Genomic DNA, 20,128 nt, shown 5'->3' with positions numbered 1-20,128 from the left:
CTGTATTGTCAGTTATAGAAAGATATAGTTTCAAAATTCATACAGTAATTAAAGAAAACAAGAATGTAAAAAAAGAATTAATAGGGGTAGGGCTGCATATTCACTTGTAAGACCAACAATATTGCCCCTTATTTGAAGTATCATTAACATTAAAGGCTAATTTATATTTTGTTTTGCAGAAAGAAGATTTTAGACTTTTATCATAGAACAAGTATGGCATCTTACTGCACAGCTTTCAGTTATAGACCACTAACACAACAAATATCAGCCAGTCTAGATGGTGCCTTCATTCAGCTCCCTCAAAACTGGGCTTGTATGAGTCGGGATATCTCAACATCTGTGTAAGTGTAACTACCATAGGCATAGAAAGAGAGGAAAGAGTATAAAATGTTAAAGCAAATAACCATGATCCAACAATATATCTTTGTTCATGACTCCAAATCCTTTTTCATTATGCTGGGCCTTTTGAAATGAATCATTTTCATTACTGCGTAGACAACCACATTATTTATGTTGGTAATAATACTGAATCATTTACATTTAACTTGTTGTCATCAGCTATTGATAACAGTGATTTTAAATTCACCCAATCTGTCAGAGGCTTTCCAATGGGGATTTAAATAGAATAAAGAAGTAAAGAAAATGCATGTGCATGAGAAGAAAATGATTCTTTACCCTTGTAATTTTGTTTATACTTTTTTTTTTTAGATCAACAACTTCATTGTAATAAATCTTTTAAAAAAAATGGATTTTGGAAATGTATGAAAAAGATAACTTTATGCCTTATTGCAGTTGATTTAATTGACCGTTTCAGAATCTAAAGCATCATGGGTAATTTCATTGTTCGTACCCCAAAATGAAAATAACATCACGTCATTGGTAAAATTTCCATTGTTTATAACATTTTTAACCAATCAGGACGTTTTGGTGTACACTTTTGAATATATTACCCAGAATGCATTAGATTCTGAAACGGCGAATTCCTAGTGACTGAAAGGACAATTTAAGATGTATACAAATTTTTCTACAGTGTTTCAACCTTGCCTTTTAAATGCAGGTTTTGTTTTGGCCCATGAAGGATATGTTGTATTTTAGCATGGGTCAGATGTGAAATTTACAGGTGTTTCGGAACTATTCAAAGAAGATGAAAATTAGTATTATCAAAAGACGAAGGGATTGGCATCTTATTATATAATAGCAAAGGGTGTTTACAACATAAGGGGTATACAATTATTAGTAAACAATGATACATTCATTAAAAGATGAAAAAAATGCAAATTGTGATTTTATCCAAATGACTTGGAAAAATACGATTGCTGCACACTCAAATTTTGTAGGCAAACTTATAACATATATATTGAACAAGATGACATATATGGACTGAAACTAATTCAGTTTACGACAGAAATTAAATGTTTGAAAATGTTTGTTTTCAGAGACTCAGATATCCATATGATGCCTTTTGACTCCACTTCATTGTATGAAGATAACAGGGCCTATAGTATGGATTCTCTGTTTGATACGACCAGTACAGCATCAGTTGATGATGTTGGCGGATGTTGTAATGTACAGTGTAATCAAATATTTATAGGAATGGTTACCATGCAGTATCAGGCCAGACAGGTATATCTGATGAGAAATTGTGTTCAGTATTGTACAAAATGTTTTGGAATAGTTATACATCAGAATTATTGCACGTAAAGATTTTTTTACATTTAAAAAAAAAGATCTATAAAGACTCAAACCGCCAAATTTTAAATATCCATTAGTGGAATAACAGAAGGTACATATCATCATGTGCAATTGGAATTAGTTCTTAACAAAAAAAATGCCATTTTAGAATACACTGGATTCTGTGTTATATATTTTAAAATTGATTCCAAAAATCATTATAATTTAAATGTCCTAAACAAAAGAAAATCAAGCAACAATGTGAGTTATTTTTCATTCTAGGATACAAGCAATGAAAACAACATATGGTCTCATTTAGTCCTTTTGATACTGAAACAGTGAATTCTTTTTTTACAGGAATTTGTGCAATTAATTGATAAATTAGAAGTAGCCTGTATTAGATTTGTTCATTTCTCAAATGAGAATGAAGTCAGAAGCAGGGTAAGTGCAGTGAACTATAACTACAGTGTAACCTGCCTAATCTAACACCTGAATATTCAAACATCCTGCTTTATATATAAAAAAGAAGAAGTGGTATGATTGTCAATGAGACAAGTGTCCACAAGAGACCAGAATGACGCAGACATTAACAATTATTGGTCACTGTACAGCCTTCAACAATGAACAAAGCCCATACTGCAAAGTCAGTTATAAAAGGCCCTGATAAGATAATGTAAAACAATTCAACCGAGAAAACTAACGGCCCTATTTACACTGTACATGATTTTCCATCTAATCTTTCCTTATGAAGAATGTTCAAGTTGTTAAAAGATGTGTTATAGATGTTACGAAGTAACATAATTTTAATAATATGAAAAAAGGCAAGAGTAACAGCTTTGTTATGATATATGCTCATACTTATAATTCTAGTCATAATTAGCCTTTGAAAATTTTTACAGACTCATTAATAAGATTTCATATTCTTGTCAGAGGTCAAAGATTTGCAATAATAAATGCATGCATTATTTTCTGAATTTCCAGTAAGAAGTCCAAGGAATGAAAAGTTCAGATTATTACAATTCTCTATGTTTCAGGTATTTTCTGAGAAAATGGGATTAGAGGCAGGATGGAACTGTCATATATCCCTATTATCAGAACAGGAAACCAAATCTCCCCTAGAAACAGCCACCTCACAAACAGAAATAGCTAAGGGTTTTTCCAGACATTCTAGTCGTCATTCCTCTGATGTTGCCAAGGACAAATCATTTACTAGTCTTAAAGCTAAATATAGCAAACTACAGTTGAGAAGTCAGAGTGCACCTAGTATAGTCAATCTTAGTTCTTCACAAGTTAGGTTTGAAATGAATGAAGCAGTTACTATTTCTGAAAATGGAATACTAGATGAAGTGTCCATTGACGGCAAACAAAAACTTTTATATGGCATTGAATGTCAAGAAGATAGTGATTATTGTTTATCTAATAAAGACAGTGATGGAGAAAGTCGTCATGCATCAAGTTATTTGACAGAAAATACTGAGGACAGTATCACAGGACCTTTAGATAATCGGGTAGGTTGGTAAGGTGGGGATATTTAGGGAAGGTTACATAATGGTAATATGGTAGGGATATTGAGGGCTGGTGGGGATAGTGGAAATATTGAGGGATGGATACTTGGTATGATTGGGGAGATTAAGGGAAGGTTATGTAATGGTGAAGGTATATTGAGGACTGGTGGGAATAGTTTAAATATTGAGGGATGGATACTTGGAATGATTGGGGATATTTAGGGATAGTGGAGACATTAAGGAATTAGTACTTGGTATGATTGAGCCCAATATTTCCTTTATCGAATCAATGTTTCCAATGATGATTGATGAACATCAACCGTGTTGGCTCATCACAGATTTTTTAGGCAGTATCCTTCAAGTCTGTTTATCCAGTTTTAACTTTGATATGGGACAACCTTAGGATAAATTGAAAAAGACAATAAGACATAGGATTTATTTTGGGTGTTTCAATGGATTGGCTGAATAAATAATTTTTAAAACAGTGTCTGAAATAAAGAAGAATAATTAGTGTAACATGAGATAACTAAACAATCCGTCCACAACAACAAAATGAATATAAACCATGCACCGTATTAATGTTTATAATTGAATATCACCGGTCAACATTGATACAAAAAAATAACTTGACAATACAACTTCAAAAGAATATGTGATGCAAAGTAATGCTTTTGTAATATCTACAGTTTAATATTAGAATTCAATTACTGTAAATTCAGAAATAATTGCATGCATGTATTATTGTCATTTTAGACTAAAATGATAATATAACCCTGTCATAATTTTTATCAAAACATCGCAAATAATTTCTGAATTTACAGTAATATATAGTTTTATGTTGATATCATAGACTTCCACTCGTTTCTACCTGCCTAGTATCATGTCATTCATTCAACACATTCATAATAACACTTCTACTGGATACCTGGAGTGCACTAAATATAGATTCTTACATTGATACCAGTGGATTATCGGATTTATCCAATCGAGATAGTTAAATTATCAATTTTAAAGTCCGAGCCGCCTCGGCGAGGACTTTAAAATTTATAATTTAACTATCGAGATTGGATAAATCCGATAATCCACGAGTAACTATGTAAGAATCTGTTTCTCTAATGATTAAAAGACATTTTCTTTTTTTGTTAACCGAAAATCCCCCTTCGAGTGCCTTTCACATTGCACGAAGTTGTCAATTTCATTAACACCTGTTATCATATTTTGATTCATCCAGTCAGCCAAAAAGGTCATGACCCTTAAAATCATCCAATGATCTTTTGAGATCACCAGCAACCACACGTTGATTAAATTTTTTTATACAATGGGTTCGAAAAGGGATAATTTTCCATAGAATTAGAGAATAAGTATTATATGTTAGTAAATCAGTTTTATACATTCAACTTATCATGTCGAAATGCCATTTATAAAATTGAAATTTTATTTTTTACAGGCTAAGCTTCCAAGAGGGATAGAAAATATCCGACCACATTTACAGAGCATAGATAATGTTCCTTTATTGGTTAACTTGTTTACCGATTGTACACCAGAAAGTAAGATACATGGGTAACTTGTTCTAAGATAGGACTGTTCCCAAATTGATTGATTTTAGATATTTTTATGGTAAACTGGTTAGACTTTTTCATTTATCAAAACATCAGTATTTCTCTCAGACTCAAACTGGTATTTTTTTTCTTCTTTTAGCTAAAGGTTACATTCATGGCAACAAATAATGGTTTCACTAACAACCATCTTTGAATAGAAAACTCTTCCAGGCATCTTATTTTTCTCAAACACAACATCTCTTTATCTGACTTTCTCAAAGTATAAAATTAGTAGTTGCTGCTTTTCTGGAATAGTCTTGACTGTTTAATGTTTGGACATACACTGGTAAGATCAGAATCAGAATTATGTATTATAGAAAGGTGACATGTGAACCTGTGGACAGTTAATTTGTGAGCTGGCACATTAAATACTCAAACTTGTAGTGCCTGTCAGTAGTAAATGAGGATTTATTTTCATGAACATGTTCATGTCCTCTTCAGACAAACATTTTGTAGGAAGTATTTTGTTTCATATGTAACCGAATTCAAATATTATGATTGAGTTCTAAATAAGTTAAAATAACTCGGTGATTATTAACTGTAACGTGATAGTTGTACATTTTCATATACTGTAAATTCAGAAATTATTGCGTGCATTTATTATTGCATTTTGTCAATTTCAACTTAAATGCAATTTTAATTTTTACGATCTTGGGAAAAGTCATGCTTTATTCAGTTAAAATATTACAAAAAAAATGTATGCAAGTTTTAATTATTGCATTTACAACTCTGTCGCATTATTCGCAATAATAAAAACCTCGCAATAATTTCTGAATTTACAGTATCAAAGAGTTGAACAGCAATACTTAAAAAGACAAACTCCCTTTTACAAGTTAATAGCATAAAATGACCTAGATAATATACATAATAATAAGTAAATCAATTACAAACGAAAGTGAACCAACGCCTGGTGTGTCTGTAGTACAGTAGAGTCCTTAAAGTGGATACCCTAGGGTATGCAGGGTCGTTATGATAAAAAACACAAAATGTAGAGAGTCTTATAACAACAACACTTTAGGGACTGCTGCAGAAATTTATTGATCGACATGTTTCGGTGCCTAGGGCACCGTCATCAGGATAAAAACAATACATAAAATCATGTTGAAGTACAAAATCGGGTTGTTAAAATTTAAACGTCACAATGTTACAATGGTAAGTAACGTTATTAATAGCAACGTACTGAAAGTGAAAGTGAAAGTGAAAGTTCATTGTAAGTGTGTAAATAAACTATAAAAAGAAATTAAAAGAAAATAAAAATGTTTTTGTTGTTTGTTAAAATTATTCTGCCAACATGTGTTTGTCCTCTTGCTTCGTGGAAAGAATAATACAATAAGTTGTCAGGCTGTGTATAGACTGTATAGGTTGTGTTGTCTGAATGTTCTGTTAACTTTCTTCCCCAAAATAGACGACATTTTATCAGCAATTCCATACCATTTCGACTGGCTTCCCTTGGCCAGAGGTACTGCTTCCAATCGCGTCAGGAATGCTGTAAAATGTTTCGGTCGCCGAGAGTAAAGGACAAAGTATGAATATCACTTGTCTATGTTGAATTTTAACTATGTTTTCGTTCATCAAACTATCGGGAATGGCCAGTAATCTGAAAAAAATGGTTTTATCTCGAGGGTTGTATGTTTGATTAACATATTTTCGGGAGCATCAGATTGAATTTTAAGAATACGAAATCGGGTGCATTTAATTTCAAATTAATTCTATTAGAGAGAAACAATTTCCTATCACTGTTCTTTTCCTCCTTAAGGCTCGTTTTGGGTTAAGATGGTCCGTTATTATCTATTTCTTTTCTAGTGGTTGATGACAGCATTCTCGGAAAGTTCCTGTGGGTGCCTCAATAAAATATAACTTTGTAACTAAATTAAATTAATTGTTTTATCGTGAACCCCTGCATTCCTCTAAAGGAACCACCTTTGCAACCAGTGCTAATCATACTAGCCATTCGCACAGAGTAAACAAAGTTATATTTTATTGAGGCACCCACAGGAACTTTCCGAGAATGCTGTCATCAACCACTAGAAAAGAAATAGATAATAACGGACCATCTTAACCCAAAACGAGCCTTAAGGAGGAAAAGAACAGTGATAGGAAATTGTTTCTCTCTAATAGAATTCATTTGAAATTAAATGCACCCGATTTCGTATTCTTCAAATTCAATCTGATGCTCCCGAAAATATGTTAATCAAACATACAACCCTCGAGATACAACCATTTTTTATACGACCGCAAATTTTGAAAAAATTTTCGTCGTATATTGCTATCACGTTGGCGTCGTCGTCGTCGTCGTCGTCCAAATACTTTTAGTTTTCGCACTCTAACTTTAGTAAAAGTGAATAGAAATCTATGAAATTTTAACACAAGGTTTATGACCATAAAAGGAAGGCTGGTATTGATTTTGGGAGTTTTGGTCCCAACATTTTAGGAATTAGGGGCCAAAAAGGGCCCAAATAAGCATTTTTTTTGTTTTCGCACTATAACTTTAGTTTAAGTTAAAAGAAATCTATGAAATTTTGACACAAGGTTTATGACCACAAAAGAAAGGTTGGGATTGATTTTGGGAGTTTTGGTTTCAACAGTTTAGGAATTAGGGGCCAAAAAAGGGCCCAAATAAGCATTATTCTTGGTTTTCGCACAATAACTTTAGTTTAAGTAAATAGAAATCAATGAAATTTAAACACAATGTTTATGACCACAAAAGGAAGGTTGGTATTGATTTTGGGAGTTTACGTCCCAACAGTTTAGGAAAAAGGGGCCAAAAAGGGACCCAAATAAGCATTTTTCTTGGTTTTTGCACCATAACGTTAGTATAAGTAAATAGAAATCTATGAAATTTAAACACAAGGTTTATGACTATAAAAGGAAGGTTGGTATTGATTTTTGGAGTTTTGGTCCCAACAGTTAAGGAAAAAGGGGCCCAAAGGGTCCAAAATTAAACTTTGTTCGATTTCATCAAAATTGAATAATTGGGGTTCTTTAATATGCCGAATCTAACTGTGTATGTAGATTCTTAATTTTTGGTCCCGTTTTCAAATTGGTCTACATTAAGGTCCAAAGGGTCCAAAATTAAACTTAGTTTGATTTTAACAAAAATTGAAACCTTGGGGTTCTTTGATATGCTGAATCTAAAAATGTACTTAGATTTTTGATTATTAGCCCAGTTTTCAAGTTGGCCCAAATCGAGGTCCAAAATTAAACATTGTTTGATTTCATCAAAAATTGAATAATTGGGGTTCTTTGATATGCCAAATCTAACTGTGTATGTAGATTCTTAATTTTTGGTCCAGTTTTAAAATTGGTCTAAATTAAAGTGCAAAGGGTCCAAAATTAAACTAAGTTTGATTTTAACAAAAATTAAATACTTGGGCCTCTTTGATATGCTGAATCTAAACATGTACTTAGATTTTTGATTATGGGCCCAGTTTTCAAGTTGGTCCAAATCAGGATCTAAAATTATTATATTAAGTATTGTGCAATAGCAAGTCTTTTCAATTGCACAGTATTGTGCAATGGCAAGAAATATCTAATTTCACAATGTTGTGAAATAGCAATATTTTTTTTTAATTAAGAGTTATCTTTCTTTGTCCAGTATAGTAAGCAAGAAATATCTGCAAGAATTTTTTTTAATTGGAGTTATCTTTCTTTGTCCAGAATTAACTTAAATCTTTGTTATATACAATATACAATGTATATTCACTTTTTACTACCAACTAATAAATTTAAATAATCTTTACCATTCAGTGATAACAAGCAGTTTTTTTACATCTTAATATTTTATGATGTATTTAAATGAGTAGTAATTGTTGCAAACTCCATTAGAATATTTTAATTGAAATTAGTTTTGGAATAAGGGAAAGGGGGATGTGATTAAAAAATTGGGTTCAATTTTTCTCATTTGAAATTTCATAAATAAAAAGAAAATTTCTTCAAACATTTTTTTGAGAGGATTAATAGCATAGTGAATTGCTCTAAGAAAAAACAAAAATTTTAAGTTCATTTGAATACATTCATTCTGTGTCAGAAACCTATGCTGTGTCAACTATTTAATCACAATCCAAATTTAGAGCGGAATCCAGCTTGAATGTTGTGTCCATACTTGCCCCAACCGTTCAGGGTTCAACCTCTGCGGTCGTATAAAGCTACGCCCTGCGGAGCATCTGGTTTCAGATTACTGGCCATTCCCGATAGTTTGATGAATGAAAACATAGTTAAAATTCAACATAGACAAGTGATATTCATACTTTGTCCTTTACTCTCGGCGACCGAAACATTTTACAGCATTCCTGACGCGATTGGAAGCAGTACCTCTGGCCAAGGGAAGCCAGTCGAAATGGTACGGAATTGCTGATAAAATGTCGTCTATTTTGGGGAAGAAAGTTAACAGAACATTCAGACAACACAACCTATACAGTCTATACACAGCCTGACAACTTATTGTATTATTCTTTCCACGAAGCAAGAGGACAAACACATGTTGGCAGAATAATTTTAACAAACAACAAAAACATTTTTATTTTCTTTTAATTTCTTTTTATAGTTTATTTACACACTTACAATGAACTTTCACTTTCACTTTCACTTTCAGTACGTTGCTATTAATAACGTTACTTACCATTGTAACATTGTGACGTTTAAATTTTAACAACCCGATTTTGTACTTCAACATGATTTTATGTATTGTTTTTATCCTGATGACGGTGCCCTAGGCACCGAAACATGTCGATCAATAAATTTCTGCAGCAGTCCCTAAAGTGTTGTTGTTATAAGACTCTCTACATAATAATAAGTAGGTACAAACTTATTGGTGCATTTTATGTCAAAAATAATGGAATTTTATGAGACTGTCATACATGTGAGAGGTTTGAACAGCTTTCCACCATTTTATACATAAGAAAATCCCTCTTCCAAGTCAGGAATAGGACAGTAATCATCCAATCATTTGATGTGTTTAAGCTTTTGATTTTGCCATTTGCTTAAAGAATCTCCTGTTTAGATTTTTCTTGGAATTCAGCATTTTCGTAAGTTTACTTTTTATTTACAGCCACAGAAGAAATGATGAGGATCATGCAGGAGAATGATGAAGTGGTCCTCTGTGTTGGCAGCTCATTAAATATAAATAATACTAACATGTTTATGCAGGCTGATTGCAGGTATGCATACTGTGATACAACTTTTTTTAGAAAAAATATATGAAAAGAAATGGTTGCTAATAATTTGCTAGCCTTGGATCTTCTAAGAATATCAGAGTTAAGTTTGAAAATGGCAAGAATAAATCTGATTGAAATCAGTTCTAAAAGGTTAGATTTTCTAAAGTTTGTATACAGTAATTTTAAAGTACTTTATTCCCTCAGTTATTTTCATAGCTTCTTTTCACCTATCAGTATTTTCATGATTTCATATCACTTAAAATTGTGCATTGGGATAAATGTATATTTTATATAGAATTAATGATAGTATTACATTGCAAAATGATTCTGAAATATAATACAGAGTTTTTTGTCTATGATTTTTATTTAGTTGTTTGCTATTTTAATAATGAAACTATTTTATTTCAGTTTTTCATTGGAACCTCATTATCCACAAATTTGTGCCAAACAGGCCTTAAATGTGGAGAGATGGTGTGACGACAGACTATCTCCTACACAGTTAGCTAATGTGATGATCAGTATACCATGTCCACTCATGTTTAGACGAGATGATTATATAGGCCTTGTCCAGATTGTTGCTGAGGTCAGTTCACTTTTATGGTACTTGCCTCTAATAAATCATACTAGAACACACCCGCGAAATCGCGGGCATTCAGAGTGTATTTGAAAGGATGTAAAGTGTTGTAGGAAGAATTTTATAAAAGATTTAATGACTTGAGAATTTCAGGAAAAGTATCAAAAGTCATAGGTACTTGGGGACAGGAAAATGTTTTTTTAACCCTCCTCCTTTATTTCCAAAATGTTTTCTATTAATTTCATTATGAACATACATTTAGTGTACATGTATTATGAACATTCCAGTCAGGAGCCTGTAATTCAGTGGTTCAGTGATATTTGTTTTTCGTGCATTTTTTGTACATAAAAAAGGCTGTTTATTTTCTCCTTTGAATTGTTTTACATTGTTATTTCGGAGCCTTTTATATCAGACTATGCAGTATCGGCTTTTGCTTATTGTTGAAGGCCGTAAGGTGATCTTTAAATGTTAATTTCGGTGTCATTTTGGTCTCTTGTGGATAGCTGTCTCATTGGCATTCATACCACATCTTCTTTTTTTGTAAAACATTTAGTGACTTGAGAATATCAGAAAAGGTATCAAAAGTCATAGGTAATTTGAGACAGGATAATTGTTTTCCTAGCCCGGCTCCTCCTTTTTCCACAAAAAAATCATTTTTTTTGTTTGTTCTACATGAATAATTTTAGCGCTTATCTGTATATCATGAACATTCATTAAAGGGAGGGTCGGGGCAGAGGTGGATTAAGGCCCCCCTTTTCTGGAAAATAATTGGTTGCTTATATAGGGAATCACTGAAGCATGACCGGTTCGGGCTCCTCTTTTGCAGTCAACGGGCCCCTGCGTATGAAAATTTCTGGATCCGCCACTGCGAAGGGGCCTTGATCCCAATATCCCGGGCTTAAAAACATGAAATCCGGAGGTTCTGAATTTATTATACAAATTAAATATCTCGACATCCCGAAATTCGAAAAAAGAAATCCTGGATCCCGAAATGATAAATCCTGCAATTTCGATCTTAAAAACACCCGTTCCAGACGTCCCAAAAGTGTATTTTCTTTTCACAGTCAATTCTCAGTTTAATAATTAATCCACAGCGGTCATTGATATATTATTCAGACCCTCTCTATAAGACATCCCGAAAGTGTATTTTCGTTTTACAGTCAATTCTCAGTTTAATAATTGATCCACAGCGGTCATTGATATATTATTCAGACCCTCTCTATTAAATAAACCCTGAGACTGCCGTGGATAGTAAACTTGAAAATGATATCAGAAAGAAAATACCCTTTATTCGTAGTATTTGTTTCAAAGTAAAAAGAAAAAAGCAAACCGGAGGTCTAATCTGACTTAAATTTCGTCCAATGACGAATATAAGACAGAAAATACACTGTATTCGTAGTATGAATGTATGTTCAAAGTATACAGAAAAACGCAAACCGGAAGTCTAATCTGGCTTAAAATTTCGCCCAATGACGGAAACATATCCGGACGTCTTTTTTTGTGTTTTTCACCCAAAATAACTCAATCTGAATAATCATATGAATGGATGACAAATGCGTTTATGCACTGTACCCATAGGACACAGAGGCATGATGATTAATTTATTGTGGAAAGAAGAGAAGCGACACCCAAAATGAGGTCTTCTCGTTTAATAGTATAGATATTTTTAGCTCACTCTATTGGTCATAAATTTGTTTGCACTAACAGTGATAATGTTTACTATATATCAGACTTTGCCAATAGCTGTAGAATAAATGTTCATTTAGAACTACATTGCTTTCAACTCTGGTCATAAACCTATTCATGTAATACTGGCAGAATTTTTGGTTCAAAGCTTGAAAATTATGGTGTGGATATTGTTTTGTAAGTTTTCATTTTACCTTCTTACAGTAAAAGATATATATATATATATTTGTTTTTCAGGCCAGAACATTTTTGATGTCACAAAGAAATTGTTTTTATTTGATGTTATGCTACCACCTTTCAATCAGCCTGTCACAGGTTTTGGCCAGTATTGTCCTGTTACCACCAGTTTTATCCAGTCAACATCTGTTATGGTTGTTATTCATAGTAGTACCTGCACTTAGCCTCACTTTGATGGGGAATCCAGTAGACCCTCGGGTGATGAATAATGCTACCAGTAAAAATCCTGAATATATTAGTACACAGGTGATTGTTTCTAGAATTTGAGTTTTTATTTTAGGCGATTCAGTGTTGTTAATAGAAATCATCATATCACAGTTAATTACCAAAAGATATTGTATGCATCTGATCATGCTGATCTGATAGTCTGTTTTCTCCCCAGATCAATCATAGAAATACAAGAAAAAATATACCAGCAATTGAAATTAAAAACAGTGCAAACTCCTAATTTAAATATGATAATAACTAAGCAAAGAATTTAAAATTTTGAGATAGGCCTTCACAGAAAAGGACAATTTCATGCAGATTGCAGGTAACATTTTGAAAAATTGACATTTGAGTTGTTAGTTGGACCACATAAAAAGGGATATTATGTTGATTCACATTATTACATAAGTGATTGCACTTTTGGCAAATTGCTGAAAAGTTTAAAATATTCATAATAATGAATAAAAAATATGGTTGCTGGAATTAATAGGAAAAAGTTTTAGCAAAATAAACACCATATTCATTATGAGTGCTACTTAGAATGATATTTATTTCTTTTATATTTTTAGATGGTGCTACAATTCCTGTGTTGTTTTTTGTTACGTTTTGTACCATTTACCTGTATTTCGATACTATGTTTTGGTTTGACCTTGAACTCATTGTGTGACATTTCTTCATGTTCATTATACTCATTTAGGTAAGTTTAGTATCATCTTGTTATCATTTGTAGGAAAATTAACAGAGAGTTTCACAAGTATTAAATTAAAGGGATTAATGAGATTATCCACAAGACCCAAGAAATACTGTGCATTCATAATTATTCATTGGATACCTATTTTCCTGATTTAAATGGGTTCAAGTTAACCACCAATACAAATTTTCAACTAATTACAAGAACATTATAATTACATAATTGTGCAAGGCATCTGTGTTATGATATTAACAATATGATTGTTAAAGTAATATTTAAAATTTGAGTTATCTTCCTCTGTTTATAATTCCAGTAGAAAATATGCTTACTTCTTACAATATGTAATTTTCCAAAATGAAAGCAAGTTTTATCTACATTAAAGTTCTCACAAGCAGTTTGATTGAATTATTGATATGACTAAATGATGTAGGGTAATCATCAATGAGACATGAGTTTTGACATCTACAGAAGTTTTGCAGCATGTTGCATAATATAAGTTTACATGCCCAATTTATGGGCATTATGTTTTCTGGTCTGTGCCTCTGTTTTTCCTTCCATTCATCCCACTTTGCGTTAAAGTTTTTGGTTGAGGTAGTTTTTGATGAAGTTGAAGTCCAATCAACTGAAACTTAGTAAACATGTTCCTTATGATATGATATTTCTAACTTTAATGCCAAATTAGAGATTTTATCCTTTTGAACATAGAAAATGACAGTACATTTGGGACATCCGTGTACTGGGGACCCATTCTTGTTCTCTCTATCTTGTTTATTAAGTTAATTCTATTCTATTACTTAAATAAATGGTTTTAGAATTTTATAGAATAGGTGTCAGTAATTCTAAGTATTATTGTTATTTTTTTCAGTCATAATAATTCCACACAGTACTGGTATGATGACTTCTCTGAAAGTTTACCTATTGCTCAAAATGTGTTCCTGTTTTTCTTTGTGTTGTATCTCAGTAAGTGTAAATAAATGTATTTTGAAGTCTGAACAGTTAGAGGTCAATGAATAGGCATTTGAAAAAATTCTTATGACTATTAATAGTAATCTAGACAATCAAGCTTATTTTTTTTAGATTGAGAAATACTTGTAACTTGAATAGTCAAAGGTTAACCTGCTGATGGGAATGAAAATACTGGTTATTCAGAAATAATTTGATGTTTTGGTTATAAATATGAAAACTGAGACAAGATCTTGAAGATGTGAGCATTTAGACAAGATGAAACTTGCTATAAACAGATATATTATGTTATGGGTTTTTTTCTCTCGAAAATACCCCTCAAGAACATGATTTATCTGTTTGATTACACCGAATGTAAATGTTCAAAAACGCATCGATATATGATTGTGATGTTACAAGCGTCCAGTCTGATAGAGTATTTTTTAGCTGGCGAATACCACGGCAGAATGGGTAAAAAAGGCATATCCTTTTGGCAAAAACCACGGTGGCATTAAAAAAAAGAATGATATTCATTTGATAACAGTAATTTGGGAAAAAATACGCTTGCTATCAACCAATTAAAATCCAGGATTCTTACATAAGGTGTAATAATAAACATAATTACACCTTATGTATGAATCCTTGATTTTGATTGGTACTTTTTGCCAAGAATATTCTGCCACAATAGGTAAAGAAATTAATTGATTTTACTTTATTGTCCTGTAGGCTGTAGATACTCTCATAAAATTATTGTTTTGCACTTATCTATATCACTGTACCAGTTATGTCATCTTCTTCTGTTAGGTATGTTATTCTTTATGCTTTACAGTATGTACATCAGTAGGATTTGTTCATTGGTTTGACCACTTATGGCAGAAATCTCCAACAACAAACAAGTTATGGACCTGTGTCATTCCTTTAGTGTAAGTAATATTACAATGCTTATGACTTGTTTTACACAATTCTGTCTGTTTGTGTGAATATTTGTTTGTGTTAACACAAGTAAAGCACTTGTCCTAAATATCCATGAAACTCTCTATTATAAGATAACAACAGTCTTTTTTAACAGTGTAAAAAACAAACGCATTAAAAAGTCAATTATTTGTCACAACTGATCAGTTCGATTTGTATATGGAGCCAACTCTCAATAATTGTATTTGCATTAATTTGATACAACGGTTCAGGTGACTTTACCTCATTTTCAGTGATTTTGGTATCATCACTTTATGCTTTTCAAATCAGCTCTTCTTAAAAATCAAAATAGTAATGTTCACGTTAAACACCAGCACAAGTGATTTGCATAAAATTGAGTGTGTTCCAACCAATATTATATTATGTGCAGATTTAACTCCTGCTTTAAAAAGCTCCCTTGATGTAGGTGCTTACTTATTATTGAATCTTATGTCTTTTTAAATAACTCAGTTCATATTTAGATGGTGCTCCAAACAGTTTCATTGTCATTTAGACTCTGGACAGTTGTCTTATTTGCATTCATCTTATTGTTGTTATACAAGTATTTATATTTTGATAACTGTTGAATTGAACATGTTATTGAGTATGCTTTGAATGTACGGAGGATTCATTTTGTTCGTGGATTGAGGTAAAATTTTGGTGGATATTTAATTTTGTGGTTTTGGCAAAGTCTGCATAAATTCCTTTAGAGAATTTGTAATTTGTGGTTTCCTTGTCCTAAAAAAATCCACGAAAATTAGTATCCAATGAATATTAATGAATTCACAGTACATTTATCATGTTTATAAAATCTATTTCTGTATTTTTAGTTTAGTTGGTCAAGTGATTGTTAGTGTCTGTGATATTTTTCTACGAAGTAAGGATCAAAGTCCAATGTCATTTTCTAACATACATCCAGCAGTATATGCTGTAGGATTTAGTTTCCCTCTTGTTATAATTGGTGTAAATGAACTTGTAAAGAAATATGAAATCAAGTAAGTAAATGTGAGATATATACACAATCTTATTTTGAAATTTAAGGGAGTTTGCTTCTCAGTTTAAAAATAATTAACTTTTCAATGCACTAGTTTATATTGATAGAGGACTAATAAAGGAATCCAAAGGGCAAAAAAAACACAGTGCTTGTTTTCAAGATATTAACCATTGAAATTTTGGCGGGAAAATATTCTCTCTTGACTTTTCCTAGCTTTTACATTGAAAAGTTGAAGTTCTCAAAAACTGTTAAAAAATACTTAAAATTTTATAAGAATTTTACAGAGGGCTTATCGTTATACATATACATAAAGAAAAATAGGGATCACCGGTCAAATTCAAATCGATAAAACCAGAGGATTCCAAAAATCTGACAAAAAAATCAAAACATGACAAGCCAGCTTCCTTTAGTAGCAGTATACACAATAAGCAAGATATCTCTTTATGATTAAGACAGATAAAATATAAGATTAGAATTCAAATTTGTAAACTCCCTTACAACTCAAGACAATATTTTAGGAGTAGTTTCTTGATCTCCTAATCAAGATAAAATTTTTGAGGGTTGAGTGCCCTTAATTAGTAATATACCTTAATGAATATTATAAAAGATTTGTATGAAATAAATGTCACATGTGATTTCACAAAAAAATGTTCTAATGACAGTAAAATAACTGGTGATTATGTAATAGTTATACAGAAATGTTCATGACTTTAATACAGGAAAAGAAAATCAAAGCAAGAAGATATCAACATGACAAAAAAACAGTGTAAATATAAAAAAGAAATGTGGTATGATTGCCAATGAGACAACTATCCACAAAAGACCAAATGACACAGACATTAACAACTATAGGTCACCGTACGGCCTTCAACAATGAGCTAAGCCCATACAGCATAGTCAGCTATAAAAGGCCCCAATAAGACAATGTAAAACAATTCAAACTAGAAAACTAACGGCCTTATTGATGGAAAGTCACCAATAGTCTTAAAAGCAGCAAAAAAAAACCTGCACCTGGAGGTGGGCTTTAGCTGGCCATTGAAGAATAATGTATACTAGTTCAGCAAAATGGATGCCTCACTTATCCCAAAACATACAAATGAACAAAAAATTTAAAAATACACAAAACTAAAACAAAGGCTAGAAGTTCCTAATAGTATTTTTGTCTACAAGATTTTTTGAGAAAATGAGTTGTTTATTTACAAAAATGTCTTAAGATAATTTTTTTAGATATAAGTGATGCTTTTAGAGAAAAATGTTTTCAAAATCTTTTGTTTATATTTCAGTATTTACACTAGATATCAGAAAAGGACAAGACTGAACTTTGGAACAAAACTTGGAATGAATTCACCATTCTAATTGAACATGATTTTTAATTATTTATTATTTACAAATTAAGAGCATTTTAAACAGGTTTTAATCATAATTTTTTAAAGACTATGGACTATGTATTGAAACCTGCCTATTGTTAATGACTATGGGTTGTCCCCTAAATGTTTTGATTTTTTAGCTCACCTAACCTGAAAGGTCAAGTGAGCTTTTCTCATCACTTGGTGTCTGTCGTCCGTAAACTTTTACAAAAATCTTCTCCTCTTAAACTACTGGGCAAAATTTAACCAAACTTGGTCACAATCATCATTGGGGTATCTAGTTAAAAAAATGTGTGGCGTAACCCCGCCAACCAACCAAGATGGCCGCCACGGCTAAAAATAGAACATAGGGGTAAAATGCAGTTTTTGGCTTATAACTCAAAAACCAAAGCATTTGGAGCAAATCTGACAGGGGTTAAATTGTTGATCTGGTCAAGATCTATCTGCCCTTAAATTTTCAGACGAATCGGACAACCTGTTGTTGGGTTGCTGCCCCTGAATTGGTTATTTTAAGGAAATTTTGCAGTTTTTGGTTATTATCTTGAATACTATTATAGATAGAGATAAACTGTAAACAGCATTAATGGTCAGCAAAGTAAGACCTACAAATAAGCCAGCAAGACCAAAATTGTCAGTCATTCCCTTAAGGAGTTATTGCTCTTTATAGTCAATTTTTAACAACTTTTCGTCATTTTTTGTAACTTGTACAAAAATCTTCTTCTCTGAAACCACATGGCCAAATTTAACCAAACTTAGCCACAATTATCATTGTGGTATATTGTTTAAAAAATGTGTTGATGACATTGCCTACCAAACAAAATGGCCAACATGGCTAAAATTAGAACCCAGTGGTAAAATGCAGTTTTTGATTTATATCTTTGAAACTAAGACATTTAGGGCAAATCTCTCAAGATTTAAATGTCAATCAGAATAAGAGCTATCCCCTCACAAATTTTCAGAAGAATCGGACAGCTCGTTTTTGGGTTGCTGCCCTAAAATTGATAAATTTAAGGAAATTTTGCAGTTTTTGGTTATCATCTTGTATACTATTATAGATAGAGATAAACTGTAAACTGCAATAATGTTCAGCAAAGTAAGATCTACAAATAAGTCAACATGATCAAAATTGTAAGAGGACCCCTTAAGGAGTTATTGCCCTTTATAGTCAATATTGAACAACTTTTCGTCATTTTTGTAACTTGTACAAAAATCTTCTTTTCTAAAACTATGGGCCAAATTTAACCAAACTTGGCCACAATTATTACTAGGGTATCTATTTAAAAAAAAGTGTCTTATGACCCCACCTACCAACCAAGATGATTGACATCAGTAAATACAGTAACAGGTGAGCGACACAGGCTCTTGAGAGCCTCTAGTTTGTTTTGCTGTCTGGTTAATGTATGCTCTACATTTCCCTTTCATTCAAATTTATATTAAGGTAATAACAGTTAAAATCCCAATGATTTTACTTTCAACATGTACATTTGTATTCTTATTTGCCATTACAATACCTTTCCAGTATTAAATTAGCCTTTTGTGTCTATTTATAACTGAATGACTTCTTTGCATGCTCTAGCTCTAGATGAAGTTGAGACATCTTTTAGTCCTACTTAAACAGTTCAACAAAGTTATTTTTTATTGATAATTTTTCAGAACAAATCTATTTTTCATAAATTCAGATGACTTTATTAATAAGCAAAGTAAAAATTAGTTTTACTACTTACAGAAATATGTTTGAGCTGTTGTATCAATACATTTTTTGTTTTATTGTTTTCTGTTTGATAAAACCATCAGGTGAAAGAAATATGTTGTTCAGTTACTGGAGCTTAAATCATGTGACAAATTTATATTACATTGTATAAGCAAAATACTCAGAAATATTACAAGTAAAACTGAGCATTCAATGTCTTCTTTGTTTATTTGTGATTATTTTGTATACAAATGAAACTTCATATATAGCTATTAAATTTTTATCTTCATCATTCACAATCAATTCTTACATGATTTGCCTACTTAGTCAGTTGCACTTAAATCCAACAGTTTTTAAGTCAATTGAGTTGGTGGCAAAAAATAGCATTGTAAAAAAATGTTGTTGTTTCATTTATAACTGGGTTTTTGGGGAAAGACGGCTTGAAGCCGTCAATCCCCTATGGGGTTGACCAGAGTGACATTCCCTCACATCATTCATTTTGTTTTTTATAGTGTGGAAAACCCCCCAGCAAATCTCACTGAGATTGATGAGATGAGGAGACACAAATGAATAGATTGACTTTAAACACTTTTTTACACATTTCCCTTCTGTTTCTCTGGAAATTATCATATATTGAGCTCTCCTTTACACTATTCACGTTTCTTTTACAATCGTAAAATCAGTATGACGAGATATTCTAAATATATCCAACCTATATTATATTTTAAAGTGACGTCATTGTTGGAATGCTACACTACGCAGAAGCAGGGATATCCTTCACTGGTTACTTAAATCATTCTCAGAGATTGTGCACTAATTTAAAAAATGGTATTTTTTAAATTTAATGTTTGCTGTAGATGAT

At 31.9% G+C, this 20,128-nt stretch overlaps 1 protein-coding gene across 1 annotated transcript in view; it reads left to right on the top strand.

The window, feature by feature from the left end:
• LOC134725458 (transmembrane protein 94-like) overlaps window positions 1–19,524 on the top strand; it is a 51,225-nt gene extending 31,701 nt beyond the window's left edge. Inside the window, exons 17-29 of the mRNA XM_063589281.1 lie at window positions 180–341; window positions 1,437–1,623; window positions 2,029–2,112; window positions 2,706–3,179; window positions 4,624–4,723; window positions 9,822–9,930; window positions 10,336–10,510; window positions 12,425–12,670; window positions 13,201–13,328; window positions 14,188–14,282; window positions 15,094–15,187; window positions 16,046–16,210; window positions 17,493–19,524. Coding sequence (XP_063445351.1) covers window positions 180–341; window positions 1,437–1,623; window positions 2,029–2,112; window positions 2,706–3,179; window positions 4,624–4,723; window positions 9,822–9,930; window positions 10,336–10,510; window positions 12,425–12,670; window positions 13,201–13,328; window positions 14,188–14,282; window positions 15,094–15,187; window positions 16,046–16,210; window positions 17,493–17,565 — 2,092 coding nt within the window. The 3' untranslated portion in view covers window positions 17,566–19,524. The remainder of the gene's footprint in view (window positions 1–179; window positions 342–1,436; window positions 1,624–2,028; window positions 2,113–2,705; window positions 3,180–4,623; window positions 4,724–9,821; window positions 9,931–10,335; window positions 10,511–12,424; window positions 12,671–13,200; window positions 13,329–14,187; window positions 14,283–15,093; window positions 15,188–16,045; window positions 16,211–17,492) is intronic.
• Window positions 19,525–20,128: the final 604 nt, after the last annotated feature.

This window comes from Mytilus trossulus, chromosome 7 (assembly GCF_036588685.1).
Source record: "Mytilus trossulus isolate FHL-02 chromosome 7, PNRI_Mtr1.1.1.hap1, whole genome shotgun sequence".
Classification (NCBI taxonomy): Eukaryota; Metazoa; Mollusca; class Bivalvia; order Mytilida; family Mytilidae; genus Mytilus; species Mytilus trossulus.
Note: the sequence above shows the minus strand (reverse complement) of the source record. Positions and strands in the feature narration are given on the sequence as shown.